At 39.5% G+C, this 26,173-nt stretch overlaps 1 protein-coding gene across 1 annotated transcript in view; it reads right to left on the bottom strand.

Annotated features, from left to right (window-relative positions):
* Nucleotides 1-24,869, bottom strand: part of CFAP54 (cilia and flagella associated protein 54) — a 242,110-nt gene extending 217,241 nt beyond the window's left edge. Inside the window, exons 1-5 of the mRNA XM_081818984.1 lie at nt 24,500-24,869; nt 16,011-16,116; nt 13,309-13,452; nt 8,157-8,328; nt 3,917-3,975 (exon numbers count right to left, since the gene is read on the bottom strand). Of these exons, the coding sequence (XP_081675110.1) occupies nt 3,917-3,975; nt 8,157-8,328; nt 13,309-13,452; nt 16,011-16,116; nt 24,500-24,828 (810 nt within the window). The 5' untranslated portion in view covers nt 24,829-24,869. The remainder of the gene's footprint in view (nt 1-3,916; nt 3,976-8,156; nt 8,329-13,308; nt 13,453-16,010; nt 16,117-24,499) is intronic.
* Between the last annotated feature and the right edge of the window lie 1,304 nt (nt 24,870-26,173).

The following is a 26,173-nucleotide window of genomic DNA, read 5'->3' as shown; positions in this document are numbered from 1 at the left end:
AACAAGGAACATGCCACCAGAAGACAGTTCTAAAACATGAAAAGTGCTTCCTTAATCTGAAATGAAATCCTCCTGGATATACCTCCAGTGCACTGGTCCTAGTTATGCCTTCTGGAATAACACAAAACCATCCCAAGCCCACTTGCAACTTACAGCCTTCCAAGAATCGGAAAACACCTATGCATCTCCCCTATCTCTCTCTCTCCAGGATAAACATCCCTGGGCACTTTTTAGATCTCCTAGGACTGCACTTCCCTTCTCCATCATGGTTAGTCTCCCGTGGTTTTGCTCCAGGCTGCCAAAGTCCTTCTCCACAGTAAAATGAAACTTTCAGTCCCTGGTTCTGGACACTACATCTCTACTAAGTGGGCCCAGGGTTGCTTTATTGCTGTTGTTGTGGTTGTGTTGTTGTTGTTGTTTGCTAAACTTGCCACGCTGTGAACTGAGGTAGAATTAACAGTCATCCAAACGAGTTTTCTCACATTTGTCGCACAAAAATCCTATCGTGGATTTTTGCATATGTACTGTTGTGGTTTATGGGGGTATGGGATCAAACCATGTATAAATTTTCCCCCTTTAAATTCACAATCTTTTCAAAACCCCTTGGGATCCCTGATATTAAAAATTTCATATTTCAAAATAAAAATAGCTTTAGTCACCAATTGCTCACATTACATTTGGGTTCATATTCAGACTTAGAATAAAAGACCCCGATCACTTATTTTAGTGCCAGAGGGACCTTAAAAGTAACCCAATCTAACTCCAAGAGGCTAAACTGCTTGTAAGCAACAGAGCTGGGGTTGGAATTCAGGTCTTTGGACTCCCAAGTACAGCAGCGTTCCTTCCACAATATGGGGCAGCCCTGACAAAGGGAGAGTTCTGAAAACCCATCATTCCACTTAGGGTTCTGAAAAACTGTCAGGTTTAAAGATGAAAAAGCCATTTCTAAAAAAAAAAAAAAAAAATCTTAATTTGTAGCCTTTTTTTCTTGCCCCTAAAAGCTCGGAAGAAGAATTTATAAAATTAATTTAAAAAAAAGTTGATGGGATTTCACTGAACTGTTCTCTTTATAAGGGAAAAAAATTTTTGAAAAACCCAGTTATAAGAGCCCAGCAAGAGCATGGCTCAGGTGTTGAGCAGGAAAAACACACGCGATTCATCATCTCAGCCACAGGATGGCGCTGCAGCACCATTTATGTCCTCTTGTACCCTTGGCTGAAAACAACACTGAGAGGCATTTCAAAGTTTGGATTTGAAGTTTACGTAAAGGTACGTGGAATAATTTGACCGTAATTGTTCAAACCACAAAATTTCACTAAACTATTTCAGTTCTATAGTAAAATGAAACAGACGTCAACTTCTTTTTTAATGAATAGATTCTACCGTATTTCTCTAATGTTTGCTGAGTACCCTACTACAGTTTTAAATGCCTCAGAAGAAATTACAGATTAAACCATAAGTGAAAGGGAAGTTGTCATATGTCTTTAGGAAACGAGGCTTCAGAAATCCGGCCTCCCTCCACTCCCAAGGTTAGGCGGGTGACCTGTCTGAGCACGAAGGTCTAAATGTTTCGCATCTGGGGAAAAGTCCCTGGTCAGTCCTGGTCTTCAGGACATCTTCAGGAATACAGAGTCATGTCGAAAACTATTAACCCTCCTACAAGGCTCCTCCATTCGAGTAGGTGGGCCAAGATAGGATGGGTCATGACAGGACTGAATTTAGTCAACAGGCATGCATTACTCTCACGTTGTTGAGAAGCAGTACAGTTACAGTGTAGCACTGGCCTCCGCTACACCTCTCTGTGAGACACTGAGCCTCAGCCTCCTCATCTTTAAGATGAAGGTAGTAATAGCACCTTTCTCAAAGTGGTGGTATGAGGATTAAATGAGATAATATGTGAAGAAAGTGCTTAGCAGCATACCTGATAAATGGCAGGCATTCATTTGACAAATGATGATGATGATGAGATAGATGCACACCTCATAAGACTATACTGAGCATTATATATGCAAAGCCCTTCACGTAATACCTAACACATAGTAGGGATTCAATAATAATAACAAATGGTAGCCATACTGTCTAGATCCTGTAGGAACAGGAGCTTAGATGGCTCTAGGATGACACCAGGAAAAGCCTGGGGATCCCATGTCTGCTTCTCTTTCTGCTGTATGCTACGACAGACTCAAATTCTAAAACTGCTCACACTCAGAAGTGCTCAGATGTGGCTGGACCTCCAAGGGCTTGTCCCCATTAGATGGACCCATCAAGTTCATTTATAGCCTCAGCTCAGGAATCAACTCGCCAGCTGAGGGCTTGGGAATTTCTGGGTGAAAATTATTAATTTCCGTGAAATGTATTATAGTGAACAAACTGAAAGAATCTCATTCCAATCTTCAAGTGCCAACTGTACAACCACCCACCACCCCAAATTCTTGCATCCCTCACTCCCCCTGCTCCTATCCCACAAGACTGGGACCACAGAACTATCCTCCTTCAGCCCTTATCTTGTCAGACAAAAGCTCAAGTTCAATAAGGGGGAGGGGAGATGTCTTATGCAGGATCTAAATAAAATTATTTTAAGATGACTATCGCATTAAAGTAAAATTCTCTCAGCATTACTAAGTACAAACACTAACAGTTCCATCTTGGCACAGAGAGCTCTGCCCTTCGAGGCTTCGGCAGACAAAAGCTGTAGCAGACCAAACCACGATGGCTCTGTGCAGCAGGGTTTGTTGCTACAGCAAGTGCAACAAGAGTATGCAAATCCTCTTTAGGAAATCATCTGGAACTGAATGTAGAATTGTTGGAATAGTGTGTAGGCCACATTTACATTATTCATGAGACAGTCTCCCCTCATTTCAATTTACATCCAAAACACTGGCACAGAGCTTGCTCGAGTCACTGTCAGTAATAGAGCTTTTAAATGTGAGGAACTAAACAGAGAGAGAACACATAATTAATGTTATGCATCGAGCATGCAAGTATCTTTGCTTCCATTTTTATTTTTTAAGCATTGTCAAATTTTAAGATACTTGGCTATATTTTGAGGAAATAAGGAAAAAAGTAACTGCACTGAGTATTAGAATATTCAGTATAAGGTTTCGCATGCAGTAAAATAAATAAATAAATAAATAAATAAAGCAGTAACGTTTCAGATACCAGAAACAATTCAAGCCTGCTCTCAACGGAAGTGTATTCTCCCTTCTTGGCCTACATTCCAATGACTGGACGTTGACACATGGAATAAATATGTCTCCTACAGACAAAAGTGCTACCAACATTGAAGGGAAGTGTCAGCCACTTCCTCAAGCTAAAACTGAGCAGTAAGTACTAGTAAGTATGAATCTTATTATAAAATAAAGACCCGTTGCCCTCAGCTCATAAATGGGACAATGTTTAGGTGGACATTCACCCAACTAGCATGTGGGCCGTAAGTCAAGTCCAAGCTGGTGGAGGAGAATGAAGTCCAAACTCCATAGCAAACATAAATAAAGTCACCACAGTTTGTCATCCAAACCAGAATACTTTAAGGAGTGAAAGGGAGCCCTATTAATAATTATTCTAGGACAACAGACATTAACCAGGACTGTCCCGGCAAGCCAGGATGGATGGTCACCCTACCTAAAGAGATAGTTACCAGAGGGATGTTCAGTATCAAGTTGACAAGTAATGACTAATCTGAGAGACTGAGGGACACTGGAGATTACCTATCAATTTTAGGAATTCTTTTTTTTTCATTAGTATGTTATTGTCTTTTTATTTTTAGAGAGAATCATGTTAAAGTAAAAGAATAGTAAAACTATATTAAATTTTGTTATATAATTCACTAATTTTCTTGTTCAGCACTCAATGCTAACAAAAGTCTTGAGAAAAACAGGAAATACAGGGCAAGATATCTTGTCAGTAAATTTCATACCTTGGAAGACTGACCTATGATCATCAGTTTTCTGCAAATGGTGTAAATGTAAATGGTACCTAGATGAAGAAAAAGACTGTTAACATGTTTAACAGTTAAATAATGGAAATTTTATATTCTAATTTCTGTAGTTTAAATCTATAGTTCCTAAAACAAGTGAAGTTATGAGAAAGTCTGGTAATGGTTAGAGAGTTATAATCATTACAATTTCTTTTGTAACTTGCAGCCAAATCATTAAAAGAACTAATTTGACCATATTTTAAGTACGTTGACATGGGAATCTTTTATCCTCATTTGAAAGGCAGCATAAGTTTTGAAATATATTGAAAAAAAATATTTAAGTAGCACAATTTATGCACCCTGTGGTTTTTATTAATTTATATAAAATGCTATTGGTGCCCATGGTTTCTTTATGACTGAAAAACTAAAGATTTATCTCCAAATAAGATTAGGATACATATTTAATCAAAATGGCACAATACTTAACAAGGAAGCTCATGATAATTTAAAAATCAAAACATGTAATAGTTCCCATTTTATTTATTTGCAGTCTCATAATTATATTTACCCCTTTATTAAGGTATGTCCTATAAGCACTCTAGTGAAAAACAGCATTTCCAACTCCTATTTAAGACCATTCAAGTATGATTTTTTTTTTTTTTTGGTCAGGCCATTAATTAAATGAAAACAGGGGTGGGGAACAGCATCACCAGACATCTCTCTATATACAAAGGACATTATCGTGCTATAAACATACCCCAAAGATGGTAATGTGCCTTAAAAAGCATGTAATTAAAATGACAAGTAGTCTAAATATTTTCTATAAAATATCTGATCTAAAATTCAGAACCATCCAAATTCAACAATTACGAATCCATGTTCACACTTAAACTTTAAAAGCTTCTGAGAAAACAGCATCTGCTCCAAAACACACATCACCTGACTAAAATACACTTGTAAGCATAGCATAATAAACATTAATTACATAAGTCAGTGACAAAAAATACTGAATAAACTTTTAAACACTTGCAGCACCATAAACTTTATGGAGAATGCACTAGGTCCTTAACATTCAAGGACTCAGCCTTCTTAGTGTGGCTGCCCCCAGGACATGGGATTAGTTATTTCACGTAAGATTCACTGGGGAAGAAACCACTTGGCTACTAACAGCTCAAGCCCAGCATTCTTATCTCAACTTGGCTTTGTTGACCTCTGCTCTTAATCTTTAAAAATGAAATTGTCTGACTATGTTTCTTTATCTTAAAAGTTACCAAGTAAGGATACCCACAGCCAACTCATGCCTCCCCGCAGAACATGTGATTCAGATGTAAGCCAGGAGCCTGTATTAAACATGTCAGTAACAGGAAGTGGGGAATTTCAGAAGACCTCAGGAGACTGCCCTCAAGAATGACAACGGCCCTCTGTATTTTTAAAATGAGATTTTAACCTTTCCAGACCTAATATGTCCTGACTATAACTGAATCCTTCTTTGATGGTTCAGGATCTTGGCATGGTCCACAAATTCCCACTGCAGAAGCCTGACAGAGAGAGTAAATGACATGAAATGGAACACAGGTTGAATCTTTACAATCTCGGGATATCTCTGGAAGTTTGTTTTGTTTTATTTTTAACCAAATCCCTAATACGAGTATATTGCCTTGTCACGTGACTCCTTTTCATCAAAGATGGCCACCACCAAAATAATCCAGCTATATGAGGGTTGAATGAGTTGGGTTCAGGTTGGTTGTGAAGTAAGGTATTATGTAATAGTCATACACCCAGTTAGTTTGTGAAAGAACCAAAACTGGTTAACTATCTTAAGAAACCAAGAGAGTGTATTTGTTAATAGTCGATTAAAAGTAAAGAGAATCGGTATTAATGTCTAAAGAAAAGGTGAAATGCTTTTTGATAAATTGACAGTAGGTCAATTTATTTTTCATTACTCAAACGCCAAACTTTAAAAACTACAAGGTCTTTGCATTTGTTAATCCCCCAGTCGGAATGCCCTCCCCCGAAATATCCAGATGTCTCAGTCAGGTGTTTACTCAAGTGTCATCTCAGTGAGGCCTTCCCTGACCATTCTGTTTAAAATAGCAGCTCAGCCCCAGCCCAACCTCAGCTCTCCCTATCCCCTTCTTAGCTTTATTTTTCTCCGTAGTACTCATCGCTATCTGACACACCATTTAATTTTTGTTTGTTTATCATCTCCCTGAAGCATTATGTAAGCACGAGAACAGAGTTTTTGTCTATTGTCCACTCCTGTGTCCCTAGCACTTAGAACAATGTCTGGCACTTGATAACTTTGAGATGACTTCATTAAAACAGGAACAGTAATTAGCAAAACTAAGTATATGCATCTTCCACAACCCAGCAATCCTACTCCTGGACAAAAATCCCAGAAAACTCTAACACAGGATTATAAAAGGACACACATAAGAATATTCATCACAGGGCGCCTGGGTGGCTCAGTTGGTTAAGCGACTGCCTTCGGCTCAGGTCATGATCCTGGAGTCCCTGGATCAAGTCCCGCATCAGGCTCCCTGCTCAGTGGGGAGTCTGCTTCTCCCTCTGGCCCTCCCCCTCTCATGTGCTCTCTCTCTCTGTCTCTCTCTCTCAAATAAATAAATAAAATCTTAAAAAAAAAAAAATATTCATCACAGAATCATTTGTGCAATTATAGAGGTAGGGCAAGCCAGGTGCCCATCTCGAGGGGTGGAATACAATTCAAGAGGCAGAATTAATGAACTAGATTTACATACAGGAACCTCGTTCTGTTCTAAAACCATGGTATTGAGTAAAAAAATATTTAGGAAACAGAATAAAATCCAGAGCATGACCATATGTATAAAAAAGCACACACCAAATAAAGGTATATAGAAGATACAGAAATTGGTGTTTTGTTTTGTTTTTAGAATATTGGGATTTCTCGCATGTGATCTTAAATAGACCGCAGACAGGGAATTATTTCACCTCTCAAGCAAGGCCCAACTGCAGGCCCCAACCCTCAGGCCTACCACTCCTTCATGAGCACAGAACCTCTGGTCCTGCTCAGTCCCTGCCAAGATATGTGAGCAACTCAGGGGGAAGGACGGCAATGGCTACTCAGGGAATCACAGATCTTCTTGAGGATGATCAGGCAAAAAAGCTTAATAGTCACTGGACTGAAAATTTCTTCCAAAATCAGCCTCATCTCAGGCAGCAAATGTAAGGTCCAATTTCAATCAAAATGTCAAAAAAAAAATTACTTGGGGAGGAGGAGGAGGGAAAAGGCTAGGAAATGTACTTTCAGTTGCCATGGATGAGGGAAAATCTAATACGTTTTCTTTCAAGTTATTTTGTCCTGGTCTTACACACATAGAACACGCTGTCATTTTCCTTTTAAGAAATTATCCAGAGATCAATATAGTAGGTGACTGACTATAACTTTAAAAAGAATTTAAATTGAATTTAAGTTGTAACTCCTTAAAGAGAAAAGCTGATGCTGTATTTTGATATGATTCATTTCACAAGACAAATATAATGCATATATGTATATTTGTATCTATACAATGTAGATATGTATATAAATACACCATACACACATACATACACATACATTCTCAAAGCTCCTCTCTCAAAAGCAAGTAGGAGGAGAAGGTTGATAGGTAAAAAGCAATAGTCACTGGACAAAGTATTTGAGGAAAGGACCAATAAATGGATGATGCTTAGAACCAATCTAACCTGCAGCAGTCCTTTGATCCTTTTCCACCTATATTTATTTATTAACCATGGCCCCTACTTCTTCATACCTGAAACTGACTATCCCCACAGGCTCTGACCCTCCCTTGAGCAGGAAGCCCAAAGGCATGCTTTTCCTGCTTATGAGGACAAACAAAAATATAAAAAAGACAAAAACAAAATCCCCATAATCATCCTATTATGAAATGAATGGGTTTTTTTTAAAGAAATTATTTATTTATATTTGAAGACATTTTTTAGAATTTGGATATGTAATTTGGTTTTTTGGGTTTTTTTAAATTTTTATTTACATTCTAGTTAGATAACATACAGTGTAATATTAGTTTCAGGAGTAGAATTTAGTGATTCATCACTGACATGTAACACCCAGTGCTCAACACAAGTGCCTTCCTTAATACCCATCACCCATTTAGCCAAGATAGTCAATCAAATTACGATCAAACTTGGCATTTAAATAACCTCCTGAAAGTCATGATGAGAAATAGAAGACATTGGCACGTACCATTAAAGATAATCCAGCAAAGGTGTTCCTGTGGCAAAGCCAGCTGCATGATAAGTCTTAAGGAGGACAAAATATGCAGACACTGGCTCACAGAGTCTTTATTCTTCAGGTTCACATCATTATCACAGACCAGCTCATAGTTGCAAATATTTCTGCCACTTAAAGCGTGAAACTGAAACATAGGGAAAATATAAATAAGAATATAAATAAGGTTCATGCAACCTAGAAAAGCATTTCTTAAAATGTGAAAAAATAAAATAGAAATGATTCTGTTTAAATAGCTTATATACTGCTATAGACTGAATGTTTGTGTCCCCCACCAATTGTATATATTGAAACCTAATCCCTAGTGTGACGGTATTTGGATGTGAGGTCTTTAGGAAGAGACTGTCATGAAGGTGGAGCTTTCATGAACGAGATTAGTGCCCTCATAAAAGAGAACCCCAAAGAGCTCCCTACTGCCTTCTACCATGTGAGGACACAGAGAGAGGAGAGCCATCTACGAAGCAGGAAGTGGGCCCTCACCAGACACCAAACCTTCTAGCACCTTAACCTTGTGGTTCCCAGCCTCCGGAACTGAGAGAAATAAGTGTTATTTAGACCATCCAGTCTATGGATTTTTGTTATAACAGCCCTCAAGGACTAAGACATACGGAAAGAAATGTAGTAAAAGAGGTTTCTTCAAAGCATTCATTTAGTTAGGCTTACTTGTCCTTAGTCATAAAAATTTCAAAAGCCAAAAAAGGTACAAATTCTATTTCCAACAATATAGAATTGAATCACATTTTGTAAACCCTCCTTGTATTTTAACTTCTTAATCTGGATGCAATTATTACCATTTACATAATTCATTCAGTAAATGTTTGTTGTGCACCTCTATTTGTCACACTCTGCTAAGCAATAGGGACTCAAGGATGAAGAAGATGTGGCCCCTGCTCTTGGGCAGAAGGAAAAGCATTCCAGGCACAGGCAATGTTAGGAATGCTTAAAGTGGCTGCTGTGGTCACTGAATTGAAAGTCCTTTATAAGTTTGGGTAAAAAGGCTTAAAATAAAGAGATTAGGAGTGCCTGGCTGGCTCAGTTGGAAGACCATTCAACTATTGATCTTGGAGTCATGAGTTCCAGCCCCATGTTAGGTATAGAGATTACTACAAAAAATCAGCTTTGGGGCTCCCAGCTGGCTCAGTTGGTGGAGCATGCCACTCCTGATCTCAGGGTCATCGAGTCTGAGCCCCAAGTAGGTGTAGAGATTACTTAAAAATAAAATCTTTAAAAAGAGAGAGAGAGATTAGGCTATTAAGGTGGTACATGGTCAGAACATGGAGTGCATTCCATATCATTCCAAGAAATATGGACTTTAGCCAAAGGAGAAAGTCAAAGGGCAGTGGAATAAAATGATTTGATTTATAATTCAGAAGTTTAGAAGTTAATTCTGACAGAAGTGTGGAAGATGAAAAGCAGAGGATGGGCACAAAGCTACAAGCAGGGAAACTAGGAGAGATCAAAGGCCTTTGAGGTAGTCCAGAGATACCAGGGTCCTGAAATGGGTGATGGAATCAGGGATGAAGAGGAAGAAAAGTTTTTTTTTTGAGATTTTATTTGAGAGAGCATGAGCACATGTGTGCATGCTCAAGGGGCACCTGGGTGGCTCAGTCGTTACGCAAATGCCTTCGGCTCAGGTCATGATCCCAGGGCCCTGGGATCAAGCCCTGCATCAGGCTCCTTGCTCAGCAGGGAGCCTGCTTTTCCCTCTCCTCCTGGCTTGTACTCTCTCACTATCTCTCCTTCTCTCTCTCTCTTAAATAAAATCTTTAAAAAAAAAAAAAGGGGGGGGGAGGGGCAGAGGGAGAGGAAGAATCCTAAGCAGACCCCACACTGAGTGCAGAGCCTGATGTGGAGCTCAATCCCAGGACTGGCGACCATAACCCCAGCAGAAACCAAGAGTCAGATGCCCAACCAACTTTGCCACGCAGGCACACCGCAAAAGGAAAAATTTAAGTTTTGTCTGATTCAATGGGTTTTATGATTTTTTTTAATATTTTATTGATTTGAGAGAGAAAGTGAGTGAGAGAGAGAGAGAGCATGAGTCGGGGAAGGGGCAGAGGGAGAATCAGACTCCCTGCTGAGCAGGGAGCCCGATGTGGGGCTTGATCCCAGGACCCTGGGATCATGACCTGAGCAGAAGGCAGACACTTGACTAACTGAGTGACCCAGGCGCCCCGCAAGTCCATGGGATTTAGATGTGGGAGGTAAGAGAGAGAAAGCGGTCTAGAGTAGTTGGGTGAGTAGTTGGTGCCAATTATGGAGGAAAGGGAATGAGTTCAGTTTAGGATATGTGGAGTGTGAGATGGTCGTGACATAAATCTCAGAAGAGAGATTTTGGCTAGAGAATCATCACTACTGCTAAAGCTGTGGGAGTGCACACACAATACCACAAATGGGCCTTCTTTGACTACATGGGATTTCCCACTGGGATACATGTATACTATTCCTAGCATCATATTTTTTTAGTGTCTGGCCCTATTCTAAGTCTTTTATTATCTCAGCAATCCTAAAACAATCCTTTGAGGTAAGTCTTATAATTCTTCCGGTTTTACAGATGAGGAAACTAAGACACAAAGAAATTACATGACTTCTCTGGTGTCCCAACTTTAGGAAGTGGCACAGCAGCTCTTTGCACCCAGGCAGGCTGGCTCTAGAGACCAGATCCTTACCAGCTCTGCCACAATGCCTCCTACAGTCCATACAAGGGGGATCATGAAATAACTGAGTATCTTTGCACACAAATATTTTGACAGTAAATTCTACATTACTGCTTCATCTGATTTTTATGCATTTAACTCCAGAATCTATTTCTCTAACAAAACTTCTCAAGACCTCTGAGGTCTTCATTGTCCAGTTCCTACTGGACTACATTTTCAATCCATTCATTCTCTTAGTCACTTACTTTATACATATTTATTGAGAAACACAGTGTGCCAGAACCTCAAACTTAGCGTGTAAAAAACCAAATTCTTCATAGTTTTTCATGCCCTTCACAACAGTCCTGCTGGCATACCCTTACATTAGCTTCATTGCTTTACCATCTGCCTCTAGTCTTTGTCCTTCTAATCTATTCAGTGTAGTGCTTCTAGATTAATAATTCTGACTATATCACTTAATTTATTCATTCCCTTAGTAAAGCTTTATTGAGCATCTATTACACACTATTATATCTATTACATGATTATTGTGACACAATCTCCAAAACATCTTTACAAAGTTTAATAAGTGCACTTTCTTATCCATCACGGAAAACATGTATTAAGCAACTTACAGCACACAAGCAAATGCCATGCTAAGCAAATGAAAGACATTTAGAAGCTGTCAACTAAAGAATACATTGCATGGCTAATCATAAACTGTAGCTAAAATAGCTACTGCTTTCATCTTACTGTATGTGCTGCAGTTTTGTCTCCAAAGCCTTTGGGAAAAAGGCAGTTTTTTGTTTTGTTTTGTTTTTAAGATTTTTATTTATTTATTGAGAGAGAGAGAGAATGATAGAGAGAGAGCATGAGAGGGAGGAGGGTCAGAGGGAGAAGCAGACTCCCTGCTGAGCAGGGAGCCCTATGCGGGACTCGATCCCAGGACTCCAGAATCATGACCCGAGCTGAAGGCAGTCGCTTAACCAACTGAGCCACCCAGGCGCCCGGGAAAAAGGCAGTTTTGAACTGATTCACTGTTCTAGGCACTAGATGTTAGAGATTAGAGCAGTGCCTGTCCTCATGAAGCTCATATTCTAGAAGGGGAGACAGGCAATAAAAACATAAGCAAATAAATATGTATCTGATGATAATAAGTAATATAAAGAAAAATAAAGCATGAAGTGTAAGAGACCTGAAGGAAGGGATGGATGATCCACACAGATATCTAGGATACGAGCGTTCTAGAAGGAGCTCACCAGTGCACTGGTACTAAGCCAGAGAGGCTGGGTGGAAGCAGAATCACACAACAGTACAAGAAAAAAAGATAAGGCCGTGGACCAGGGTGGCACAGGAGGGGACTTAAAAGTCTAAACTCCTAAGCTTTTCACTCAGTACTCTTCCCAGTGGGATGCCAATTTATATTGCGTGGTATTCTTATTCAGTACTTATGGTACAGCCAAATTGAACTGCTTAATATGCCCCAAACATGTCTTGTGATTTTCTGCTAGTAAACTGTATGTTGTTTCCAAAGCCTTGAATAATCGCCAAGTTTGGAATAACATAGCTTTGGAATCAGACTGATTCGGGCTCAAACACCAACTCTGCCCATTGCTTTATTTCTTTTTATCTTTTTTTTTTTTTTTAAGATTTTATTTATTTATTTGACAGAGAGAGACACAGCGAAAGCAGGAACACAAGCAGGGGGAGTGCGAGAGGGAGAAGCAGGCTTCCCGCGGAGCAGGGAGCCCGATGCGGGGCTCGATCCCAGGACCCTGGGACCATGACCTGAGCCGAAGGCAGACGCTTAATGACTGAGCCACCCAGGCGCCCCCACTGCTTTATTTCTTAGTCTCTGTTTCCTCATCTGTAAAAGAGGCATTACAGTACCCACCTTCTAGGACTGTAATCAAGCTACAAGAAGACAATTCATATAATGCGTACGGAAGAGTATAGCACCTGGTAACCCCTCGTCCAGTGAATCCATGGTAGCAATTAACATAAAAATAATACTGGTATATTAGAAATAAAGCATCACATTTTTTTGTATTAAAAGATCTATGTTTGATCTCCTGAGACACTAGTTAACTAACTGTGCCGTTAGCTTTCTTTCTCTCTTTTGTGAAATAAGGGTAATAATAGTTTCTAATTCATAAGGTTATTGAGGATCAAATATGTTTTCCAAAGCACTTTGTAAACTAAAAGCACTCTACAAATATTAGTTATTATATTAATAATAACCATCTGCTGGAAGAATGAGTGATTATTATGACACAATCTCCAAAACATCTTTACAAAGTTTAATAAATGCACTTTCTTATCCATCACGGAAAACATGTATTAAGCAACTTACAGCACACAAGCAAATGCCATGCTAAGCAAATGAAAGACATTTAGAAGCTGTCAACTAAAGAATACACTGCATGGCTAATCATAAATTGTGGCTAAAATAGCTACTGCTTTCATCTTACTGTATGTGCTGCAGTTTTGTCTCCAAAGCCTTTTGGGAAAAAGGCCATTTTGAACTGATTCACGTCTGCTTTGTTCTCATCAAAGTTGATAGTGAACTGCTGAAGATACCTTCCATAGCACTGTAAAAGCGCCAATTTATATTCCTGAAATAAAAAAAGGACTTGATGAAAGTTTCAAAGTATCATTCTGCTTATCATTATTAAAATCCAGTAATAATCAAATTATTCTTAAGAGTATCAATGTTGATTATTACTATAACACTCTTTTACTACCACCATTACATTATTACTACCATTACCACTAGCATTTCTGAACACATATCGTGTGACAGACACCGCACTGGGCGCTTCGTGCGCATTATTGCATTAATTCTCCTCCCAACAAGCCGAGATGAGACCAACACGATCTCAAAGATGAGAATATTCACCAGGGTGTGAATAATGATGACATAATAATGAGAATATTCACCAGGGTGTGTGTGGTAATACCTATATATACTCAAAATCCAAAAAATTCATCATCACCATGTCATGGTAATCCACCTACTCAGAGAGGCAGATGAGTTGCATAACTAGCCTTGCTTCTCTGATACCTCCTAAGTTCCAAAAAAGAAAGAAAGGTGGGGTAGGGGAGGGAGGAAGGGTGGGAGGCAGGGAGGGAGAAGAGAAAAGGAGGGAGAAAAGGAGGAAGGAGGGAGAGAGAGAAAGAAGAAAGGCAGGAAGGGAGAGGAGAGGAAAGGCACGCTCTCTCTCTCTCTCTCTCTCTCATCTGCCAACAGTCTCTGAAGCTGCATCAGGACAAATAAAAAAAGCCTGAGCTATTGTTAGTTAGGATTCCTGTTAGTCCTAATTCAGGCTTATGTTTCCATTACAAAATCAGGGCTCATTTCTGCAGTGCACAGGGCCCAGCTGACCTGGAGTTTCAGGGCAGGGGAGGTGAGCAGGGCTGTGGATATGAATCAACTGCACCCCTTCGTCAGTTTCCTCCCCTACAACTGTCTCCAGGGAAAGCAACTATTATAGGTTCACCTGCCTATAGGGTTACCTAGGCCCTTGGAAGTCATCCACAGTCAAACTTTTGTTTCTATTTCTACTGACTTGTTTGTTACTTTTCACTAGTTGATTCTGAATCTTTTCCCTTCTAACTTGGTTCATATGATAAATTCAAATCTAGGTTCAAAACAAGACTATTCCAACAAAATGATCTTTGCTGGAATTAAATAAAACTAAAGAGATTCTAGAACCAAAGGAACAACTCAAGTTCATTTTCAGGAGTCTAAATACCTTTATCAGCCCACTTTCTCATCAATGAAAAGTAGATTAAAAATGTTTTCTTTGTTCCTTTAAGTAAATTTTAAAATATCCTATCTGGGCCTTTCTATCTGAAATATTCTAAATCCTTAGCCACTACCCAGCTTGAACTTGCTTTATCAACTTCTAACATGGTCTTCCCTCCTCCCTCCACCAATATCTGCTCCACCCACCTGAATACTCCACAAACAACACCAAACTGTGCTGTGTATCACCAGCCTCTTATATTGAGGAGAAGCATAAAAACAGATGGGACACTCTTCTAATGCTTGTCAAAACAGTTATCCCACTTCACATGAATATAGGTCACAAGTTGGATCTTGTCCATCAGTTTTTTTGTTTGTTTTCTGTAGTTTTCCTATAGAGAAACTTTTTTTCTATAGTTTTTCTTTATTTTTAAGTTTCTAAGAACTATGGTCCAATTACATGAAGCTAAGCTGATGCTCTAATTTTGGCAGCAGACAATAGATCGTCCTCATTTGAAATTTCCTCCACATCTCATCCTCCATTTGGTAAATTTCCCCCTCAAACCACCCCCCCAAAAAAAGAAAAGAAAAATAAATTCAAGTCCAGAAAATAGAAATGGAGGAGGAAAATGAAGTTGAAAAACTGAAAATCAAGAAAACATTGAAAACGGCCTAAAAACCGTTTGGATAAAACAAACTTTCAGTCCAAGGATTCTAGATGTGTCAAACATTCATATTTAACTCAGAATAATTTGGGCCTATGCCAGAGCTTAAGGGAAAAACTTATATGACTGTTAACCGAAAACCCAGCTATGGTGTGGTCTTACTGAACCAAATCCACAAGTCCACAGCAATCCAAGACGTGGCCACTGACAGGAACTAGAAATCTGGCACAAGCTCAGTTTGGACTACAATACTAAGCAAGAAACAGGGCACGTAAGGAATGACTGCTATAATTACATATGGCAAAACATTAAGGAGTTGAAAGTCATTAAAACAGGGCACTGGGAACCAGACAACATAGCAGCAAGGCCAGGAACCCATGAAAGTTGTCACTGGGCAAGGTCAGCCATGTGAAAAACAACAGGAAGTGGTGTCTGGGCTCCTTTGTATGAGGTAGGAACATGATGACTCAGCATTTCCTGTTGGGCACCTACCACACCCTCTGTTAACTAGGGGCTGTGAGCCTGCCCAACCCCAGCTGGTTGTCTTTCCGTTCAGGAATCTCTCACCTCTGGAGAATCTGAACTACAAAATTAAAAAACAAACACTTTTTTGGTTATGGTGCCTCATTAACATTTGTAGCATTCATTCATATTTTTCTACGAAAAAAATCAAATCATGTAAAATAGGAATGGTATCAAACCAAATAATAATTAGCCAAGTCAGCTTCATGTAGGCCCTTTTTATTCCAGAGGCACTTACTTTCATTTCACAAAGGCTATCGCCAACCTTCAGAAGCTTTTCATTGTAATAGGCAGCTGGCAGCCGGGGGGCATATTTGGTCCAGATATTAAACAAAGAGGTGGCGCTGTAAAAGTCATAAAATAAAATTATATCTTCAAAGTCAGCAAGAAACCTCAATTAATTAGCAAACAATCCTTAAAAACTTATTTTGTGCTGTCTTTCCAATGTGCCTTACTGTCAACGTCTAATTACTACTAAATACTGTTAAAATTATTGCTTCCTTTATGCCAAACACTGATCGAAGCTCTTTTTTTTTTTTTTTTTTTAAAGATTTTACTTATTCATTTGAGAGAGAGAGTGAGCAAGAGAGCACAAGCAGGAGGAGGGGCAGAGGGAGAGGGAAAAGCAGACTCCCCGCCCTGAGCAGGGAACCCTGCTCCATCCCAGGACCTGGGGATCATGACCTAAGCCGAAGGCAGATGCTTAACGACTGAGCCACCCAGGCGCCCCTGATCAAATTTCCTTATATTCATTTTTTAAAACAGATTTTACTTTTTAGAGTAGTTTTAAGTTCACAGAAAAATTGAGCAAAAGGTATGGAGATTCCCCATATACTGCATGCCCCACACAAATGCACAGCCTTTCCCCCACCCCCTTATCAACATCCCCCACCAGAGTGGTATCTTTGTTACAACTCATGAACCTACATTGACACATCATTATCACCCAGTATCTACAGTTTATTTTAGGGTTTACTCTTAATGTTATACATCCTATGGGTCTGGAAAAATGTATAACGATGGGAACCCATCATTATGCTATATGACACAAAGTAGTTTCACTGCCCTAAAAATCTTCTGTGCTCTGCCTACGTATCCCTCTCTCTCCCTTAACCCCAGGCAACCACTGATCTTTTTATTATCCCCATAGTTTTTGCCTTTTTCAAAATGCCATGTAGTTGGAACATACAGCATGTAGCCTTTTCAGACTGGCTTCTTTCACTTAGTAATACGCATTTAACATTTCTCCGTGTTTTTTCATGGCTTGATAGCTCCTTTCCTTTTAATGCTTAATAATATTCCCTTGCCTACATATACCACATTTTATTTATCCCTTCACTTACGGAAGGGTATCTTGTTTGCTTTCAAGTTGTGGCAACTGGAGTAAAGCCGCCATCAACATCCATGTGCAGATTTTTGTATAGGCATAAGTTTTCAACTCCTTTGGGTAAATACCAAAAAGTATGATTACTGGATTGTATGTTAAGATTATGCTTAGTTGGGACGCCTGGGTGGCTCAGTTGATTAAGCATCTGCCTTCAGCTCAGGTCATGATCCCGGGGTCCTGGGATTGAGGCCCACATTGGGGCTCCCTACTCAGCGGGGAGCCTGCTTCTCCCTCTGCCTGTTGCTCGGCCTGCCTGTGCTCTCTCTCTCTGACAAATAAATAAAATCTTTAAAAAAAAAATAAAACTCTTAAAAAAAAAAAAAAGAGTATGCTTAGTTTTGTAAGAAACCACCAAACTGTCTTCCAAAGTGGTTGTACCAGTTTGCATCCCACCAGCAATGAATGAGGACTCCCTGTTGCTCCACATCCTCCCTTCATTTGGTGATGTCAGTGCTCTGGATTTGGGCCATTCCAGTAGGTGTGTAATGGTATCTCATTGTTTTAATTTTCATCTTCTTAATGATATATGTTGGGGAGCATCTTTTCATATGTTTATTTGCCACTTGTATTATCTTCTTTGATGAGGTGTCTGTTAAAGTCTTTGACCCATTTTTTTAAATCAGGTTGTTTGTTTTCTTACTGTTGAAAGAGTTCTTTGTATATTTTGGGTAACGGTCCTTTATCAGATATGTCTTTGGCAAATATTTTCTCCCAGTTTATGGCTTGTCTTTTCATTTTCTTGATGGTGTCTTTCACAAAGCAGAGACTTTTAATTTTAATGAAGTCCTGCTTATCAATTCTTTTCTCCTGGACTGTGGCTTTGGTGTCATATCGGAAAAGTCATTATCAAACCCAAAGTCATCTAGATTTCTCCTATGTTATCTTTTAAGAGTTCCATAGAATTTTACATTTAGGTTTGCGATCCATTTTGAGTTAATTTTTGTGAAGGGTGTAAGGTCTGTGCTTAGATTGTTTTGCATGTGGATGTCCAGTTGTCCCAGCACCATTTGTTAAGAAGACTATCTTTGCTCCATTGTATTGCCTTTCCTCCTTTGTCAAAGATGAGTTGATTACATCGAGGGTCTATTTCTGGGCTCTCTGTTCGGCCCCATTGATGTATTTGCTCATTCTTTCACTGATACCACATTGTCTTGATTACTGTAGCTTTAGAGGAAGTCTTAAAGTCAGTCTTCCAAATTTGTTCTCCTCCAATATTGCATTGGCTATTCTGGGTCTTACGCCACATGCATTTTTGTTTTCATTTCATTTCCGCAACAACCCTGAGATAGGTAGTATCAATTTCCAGGTGTATAGTTGATGACATGGAGGCTCAGTGCATCCATGATCTTAACTAGTATATTACTGGGCCTTCCTGTCCTCTGGAATGTAAACTATCTGAGGGCAAGGACTTGGACTATGTTATTCATTGCCCAGCCTCATCTAGTATATACATGTTCTCAATAATTATTTGTTGAAAGAATGAATGAATACATAAATGACTAGGAAAAAAAATTCCTTGTTCTTGTTTTATTTTTTTCCATAAAGAGTTCAGGGATTTCACTATCCAGTCAGTCCATTAGGGTTCTGTTTCTTTCCACCAAGTAAACAAAAATAAAACGTACAGTATTCTCAACATGGTTTCTAATTAGTTTCAAAGGGTAGCAGATCACTGCTTATTTTGTTCATTCATTTAGTTAACATTTACTCCTTCCCTCTCTCTCAGAAATTATAAATGCCTCTAGGAAAACTCCAAATTTCCCTTAACAGTTGTCCAAGCCTATTTCATAAATTTCTAGATGAGGACAGTGTTATGTACTGAATGAGTGTGTCCCCTTGAAATTTTTTTGTTGAAGTCCTAACCCACAGTGTGGCTGTATTTGGAAAAGGGTACTCTAAGGAAATAATTAAGGTTAAATGAGGTCATAAGGGTGGGGCCCTGGTCTGATGGCATTAATGCCCATCTAAGAAGAACACCAGAGAACTCTCTTTCTCTCGCTCTTTCTTTGTACTTGCTCAGAAGCAAGGCTATGTGAAGACCAAGTGGTCCTCTACAAGCCAGGAAGAGTGCTTTCACCAGAAACTGACCCTGCAAGAACCTGATCTGGGACTTCTAGTCTCCAGAACTGTGAGAAAATAAATTTCTGTTGTTTAAGCCACCCAGACTATGGTGTTTTGTTATGGCAGCAAACCGACTAATTTATAATTACTAATTAGTAACTAATAGCCCAAATTGACTAATACAGGTAGGAATGTAAACTTAGGGACTGAAGATGGCTCTAGTACTTATGATGTATATGTTGGGATATTATCAGAACAACCTCAACAGAAACATGTCGATTGATTCATTCAAATAATTTTGTTTAATTCATTCAAATAATTAAATGATATTTAGTTACAAAGGAGGGGTAGGGGACAGGATATTCTTGCCTTCTTCGACTGATGAGTAATACTTTAGGATATGAAAATATATACATGTACCAAGTAGTAAATAACCATGCCCAAAAAATTGTGTGGGAAATACAGCCATAGAAATTTTAAAAGGAAGAGGTTTTTTGGTTTAGGCTTTTTTGTTTTTTGTTTTTCTTAACCTTTTCACTCTCATTTGCTGCTTTCATGAAATGTCACAGTATTAGAATAAATATAATGAATCTCAAAAAGTCAGCAAGTCTTGCTAGAATTCTTAAATTATGTAGACAAAAGACTTAATTCTTTCAAACCTTAAAGATGAGATAATGATGACTATGTTTATTACTCATAAAAGAAAAATACCAGCTTTGTTAAATCAATCAAGGTTATATAATGAGATAATTTTTTTTTAAGTGAACTTTAAGTTCAAGTTAAGACTGCTCACTGGGAATGACTTACATAATGATTAAACAAGGAAAATATAACATACACTACATAATGTGCATCATTTAAGAAAACGTTAATACCCTTTGGATTGCTGACTTATTATAGCTGCTGCTGGATAGTTAGAATTCTCTAAAATAGAAAATTGTAAATGATATCTAAATCTCATGTGGTTATAACAAAAGCATACCTTTAAAAAAATCTATCATATTCCGAATTTAATAACATTGCCAGTATGATCAAACTCTATATTTTAGATCCTGTGAATGTTTATGCTTACGTAAATTCCTATAGTTACAAAAAAAATTTTGATTTTAAAAAATAACCATCTCTCAAATACGTTATAAAAGCAAATCCTACCTCCTGTATTCTTAACTGGCCACCACATTGTCATTCTTACTCCACTTGGACAAGATTATATAAATATGTATATATAATATTAAATAAGGTTAATCCCTTGCCCAAAACTACCCAATGCTTTCCCACTGCATTTGGAATAAAGGCAAACTGTGTAAAAGGCCTCTAAAACCTTCCATAGCCCTACCTATGTCTCTAACCTCACCTCACACCACTGCACCCACACTCACTAAGCTATGCTTAATGGGCTTCTGTACATTCCTCCCAAGTCTCTGGCTCTTTCCTGCCAAGATCTTCCCACATGCTTGTTCCCTCTGTTTATCCTCTCTCCTTGCCTGGTATCCTTCTAATCTCAGCTTAATGTCACCTCCCTCACCATTAGCTTGGAAGTAGGTCCGTGCTATGTGCTCTTTAAGCCGCTGCTCAAGTGTCACCTGTTGTGACCACATTACTGAAAATTGCAATCTCGGGCACCTGGGTGGCTCAGTCATTGAGCGTCTGCCTTCGACTCAGGTCATGATCCCAGGGTCCTGGGATCGAGTCCCACATCGGGCTCCCTGCTCTGCAGGAAGCCTGCTTCTCCCTCTCCCATTCCCCCTGCTTGTGTTCCTGCTCTCACTATGTCTCTCTCTGTCAAAAAAATAAATAAAATCTTTAAAAAAAAAAAAAAAGAAAATTGCAATCTCCTCTCTCCCACTCCATAACCCTTCCTCTCTTTAGTTTTCTCCCTAGCATTTGTCACTTTCTAGGTTACCATAAAGTGAATTTATTTCATATGTTCATTGCCTACCTCCTCCTCTAGAATATAAGCACCAGGAAGGCAGGGCTCTTTATCTGATTCACTGGTGGATCCCCAACCCCTAGTACAATGCCTGGCACATGTAAGTGCTCAGTAGCTTCTTCCTTCATAGCACCTGTTGTTTGTATATTGACTTAATGACTCACTGAAAGCTTATCTCTCTCTCTGTCTCTCTCTAGACTATAAACTCCATGAGCACAGATTCCCTATCTATTTTGTTCACCACTATATAACCTATGGTTAGTGCAATGCTGGGCACAGAGTACACATTCAATAAAAGTTGTTGTGTAAATAAATAAATACCTAAAATGTGTGAGAGGTTAGATTGCTAAGGTCCGTGTCAATCGTTAAGGTTTGTGATTCTCTTATAGTCTCTTTAAAGATGAAACAGATACTCTACTTACGAACTGGCCCAGGTCTACTTTCCCATATATAACATTAACTATTATTGAAAATACAAGGATAATAATCCTTGAATTCTTTCAATACCAAATACTCAATGAAAGTTTGCTCTAGGGGCACCTGGCTGGGTCAGTCAGTTAAGCGGCTGCCTTCGGCTCAGGTCATGATCTCAGGATCCTGGGATCGAGCCCCACATCAGGCTCTCTGCTCAGCGGGGAGTCTGCTTCTCCCTCTCTCTCTCTGCCTCCTCCCCTCCCCCCACTCATGCTCTCTCTCAAATAAAGAAATAAGAATCTTCAAAAAAAGAAAGAAAGGAAGGAAGAAAGTTCGCTCTATCCCAACCACCAGGCTAGTTGCTAGAGATAGAAAAATGAAAAAGAGACATGTTATCCAAAGTCAGCAGGGACTTCCATTCTAATGGGGGAAACAGATAATACACAAGAAAACAAATAAATAAAAAATATAAATGGGTGGCTGAACCTGCATTAAATAGGAAAGGCCACACTCTACAGAGGTAAGAACTGAGCTAAGACCTGAAAGAAAAGAAGGAGCCACCTATTTGAAAAGCTGAAGATACAACATTTCAGACAAAGGCGGAAGCAAATATAAAGGCCCTGGGATGAAAAAAATAGGATCTGTCTCCCTGGAAAGTCCTGAGAGAGAAGTGAGGGATGGGCTGAGTTGGAAGAGGCAGGCAGGGCCAGATGCTCAGACCCTGGAGCACAGAAGGAGTCTTAAATTTATTCTAACAGCAATAGGAAGCGATAGAGAGTCTTGAGATAGGAGAGTGGGTGGTTGATTTATAAAGGTTACCCTTACTGCTAAAGTGAAGGATAGATTTGAGACTCCAGAGGCTGTGGGGAAAGCACAATCTGGTGGTTTGAACTACAGCGCTGGTCGTGGAAATGGGAAGATAAAGTGCTATCTAAGGCATAAGTGCAGAAATGTTTTAAATATAAATATACATAGCTTAGTAATGCACTTTCCTTGGTCAATTCTCGGTTCTCATCTTACTTGGCCCATTAGCAGGATTTGCCACTGTGAATAGATCATTCCTTCCTACTTTGAAACGGTTTCTCTACCTGACTTCCAGCACACCACACACTTACTGGTTTTCATCCTACCACCCTGGCCACTCCTTCTTAGTCTCTGCCACTTTATCTCCTCTACTTGTCAATGTTTCTCCATCTACACTTACTCCCTTAGCTATTAAGTCAAGTGTTATGATTTAAATATCAATAATACGGGGGCACTTGGGTGGCTCAGTCGTTAAGCGTCTGCCTTCAGCTCAGGTCATGATCCCAGGGTCCTGGGATCGAGCCCCGCATCGGGCTCCCTGCTCCGCGGGAAGCCTGCTTCTCCCTCTCCCACTCCCCTTGCTTGTGTTCCCTCTCTTGCTGTGTCTCTCTCTGTCAAATAAATTAAATAAATAAATAAATAAATATCAATAACATACTAACGAATCCCAAATGCATATCTCTTTTGACCTCCAGACTCAAATGACCAACTATCTATGCAACAGCTCTGCTTGGATGTTGAATTACATTTCAGTCTTCATATATCTAAAACTAAATTCTTGGGATGCCTGGCTGGTTCAGTCGGTGGAGCATGTGACTCTTGATCTTGGGGATGTGGGTTAGATCCCCACACTGGGTGTAGAGATTACTTAAAAATAAAAAATATATATTTTACAAAAAGAAAACTAAACTCTTGATCTGCCTCTCTCCTACCAGAAACCTGTTCTTCCCACAGTCTCAACCCCATCCCGGGAACCTCACACTTGCCATTCTCCCTTGTGGCCAACTCTTCCTACAGAAATCTTCATCACTTGCTATTATATCTCTTTCTCATCTTTCTCAAAGGCCACTTTTCCTGACTTAATCTGACCATGCTCCCAGACACCCCCATTTTAAATTTCAACACCATACCATATCTTCTATCCCCACACTCTGCTCTAATTTTCTCCCTAGCACTTCTTTCCCTGTAAAATGATTTCTTGACTTGTTTAGTAGCTGTCTGTAGTAACAAAAAATATATGCTTCATGAGGGTACAAATTGTTCTATCTTTTGTTAATTTGGTGTTTTCCTAGTCCCTAGAATGGTACCTGATATATAGTAGATGCTCAATAAATAGTTAAATGCATTAATGAATAATAAATGTAAGTTAAAACTATTTCTTCATATTAAATACATGAATGAAAAATAAAAGTTGAGATTATTCACTATTCTGGTATTCTTTGACATTTGTCTACATCTGTAATTGTTCGGTTTGCAAGGTATTTTGACTGGGAAAGAAAGATGGTAACAATAATCAGGAAAGAACCTTAAAAATAGGAAGTCTGTCGCTCAGTAGTAACATAGGGATAGAACTCCCAAAAAGGCAAACATGTATGCAAAACGAGTACAAAATCAGTAAAAAATCATTGTGACCCTAACAACAATATAAAAAGGAATTAAAGTATAAAAGGGAATTAAAGTGCACATGTTCACAGAATCACATACTTCGTGGCATCAAGAACTAACTTTTTCAAGAACCTAAGCTACCTCAAAGTTATTTCTTTTTCCTCATACACAAAATTCTACCCACAACATGGAAAGTTGTGAAACCCCTGAGCCCCTGAGCGAGTCAAAAATTTATTGGCATGGAGTAGCTTAGCGACTGGGGAACATTCAGAAGGAATGGTGAGTTATGAAACACTTCTGTGTTGATTTTTATTTTGACCCGAGCAGGTAGCCAAAGTGTAACATTTACCAGGAATTAAGGACTGTAACAGCGATGAGTCTCCACTTCTTAAACTTTGTTTTTCCCTCCAGGTCCGCAACGCTCACCCAGCTCTGGCATTACCGTGGGCATCCTTAAGGGCATCTCCTCTGGCCCCAAGAGTTGCCCTTCTCCGGCCGGCGCCCTCCCCAGCGCCCTGCCTCTGCTTACCAAAGCCGGTGGAATTCATGCTTCTGTTCCTCCGTTATCGCTAACGCCTTCTTTCTCTTCATAAAGCCTAGTAATTCCCGGATTTCCCTCTCGCAGGAGGCCAGGAGTGGGTTTTTAGCGTCCAGGGGCCCATAAAACACGGCGAGGGGCAGTGAGTTCTCGAGGCAGGCGGAGCGAGGCACTGGGCTCGGGGAGCTCTCCTTCGACTCCACCGGCGACTTCGAGAGTGCGTTCGAGGTCGGGGGCGGGGTCGGCGGCGGTCCTGGCGGGGACAGGGATGTGGGAGACAGGTTGAGGGGAGAGGTCGAGGAGGTGCCTAGCGCCGCCATATTGACGAGACCCCCGCCGGCTGGAAGTGTGTGTACACGCGGTTGCCTGGCGACGGTCTCGCGGCAACCAGGCGTCCAGCGCGCTTTCAGGAAAACACAGCGGCCCCTGGAGGGCAAAGGAAGAAAGAACCCGGCCCAGAAAGAAACGACGCTCCTGGGGGCTTTTTTTTTTCTTAATATTTTAATGAAATTGTCATGTCATCTCTTTTCATTACATATTTATTAATACAATATTATTACCAATAATGATCTCTTTTCATTTAACAATTTTTCCTTTAATCTTCATTTATATTTTCTCATATTTTTATATGAGAAATTTTCTCATTATATTTTCTCATATACAGCAAGGAGAAACCAAAGGACACTTTTAAAATCTTTAGGCAAAATCAGCAAGTTCTTTAAGCACATTTTTTTGTCTTTTTTTTGCCCTGAATCTTCACTGGCACTGCCGTATGACAGAAGAATAGAGAGAAGGTTTTGGACAGAGAGCCAGCGAATAGTAGAGCCAAAAACTTACGATTACAAATCAGACTATACTCGTTTTCCATTTCGACCACTTAATGATGATAATGGTCATTAATATGTGCCAGGCATTGTCCTAAGCATTTGAAACATAATCTCTCATTTAATCATGATAACAGCTTTACCACTTAGGGTATTATGAGTATCTCCATTTCACAGTTTAAGAAACCAAAGTTAACGGACCAAGGTCAGAGTAAACTGTAGTGTCAGGGACCAGATCCCAGCCTTCTGACTCCAAAGCCTGTGCTCAAAATGAGTAAGTTTCACTGGCCATCCTCAAAAAAAAAAAACTAAGCTTATCAATCAAATCAAAATTAGGAAAATATAAAAAAAAAATTAGGAAAATATCTGACAACCAGTTTAAGAATCAAGTACATGGGGGGCACCTGGGTGGCTCAGTCAGTTAAACCTCTGCCTTGGGCTCAGGTCATGATCCCAGGGTCCCACATGGGGCTACCAGCTCAGCAGGGAGCCTGCTTCTTCCTCTCCCTCTGCCGTTCCCCCTGCTTGTGCTCTCCCATTCTCTCACTCTCTCTTTCAAATAAATAAAATTAAAAAAAAAAAATTAAGTACATGCAAATGATCCATTCCCTTCCCTCTATTTGTACCTTGAGGTCTGTAACTATGGAGATGATGGCTGTGCTTAACAATTAGGGTTACATTATAGTTCTTCATTTGTATTTCATCCTTATTATCACTATATTCTAAATTAATAAGCATTTCACTCAACATTAACTGCCGGACATTAATGCACACTCGTGGCTTGAAGTGTTAACTCTCAAAATACTTTTGCATTTTAAACAGAGATTTTAGGAAACTTGCT

Source organism: Leptonychotes weddellii, chromosome 5 (assembly GCF_054177405.1).
Source record: "Leptonychotes weddellii isolate Sample4059 chromosome 5, ASM5417740v2, whole genome shotgun sequence".
Lineage (NCBI taxonomy): Eukaryota > Metazoa > Chordata > Mammalia > Carnivora > Phocidae > Leptonychotes > Leptonychotes weddellii.
The sequence above is the reverse complement of the archived record's forward strand: the minus strand, read 5'-3'. Positions and strand labels throughout refer to the sequence as shown.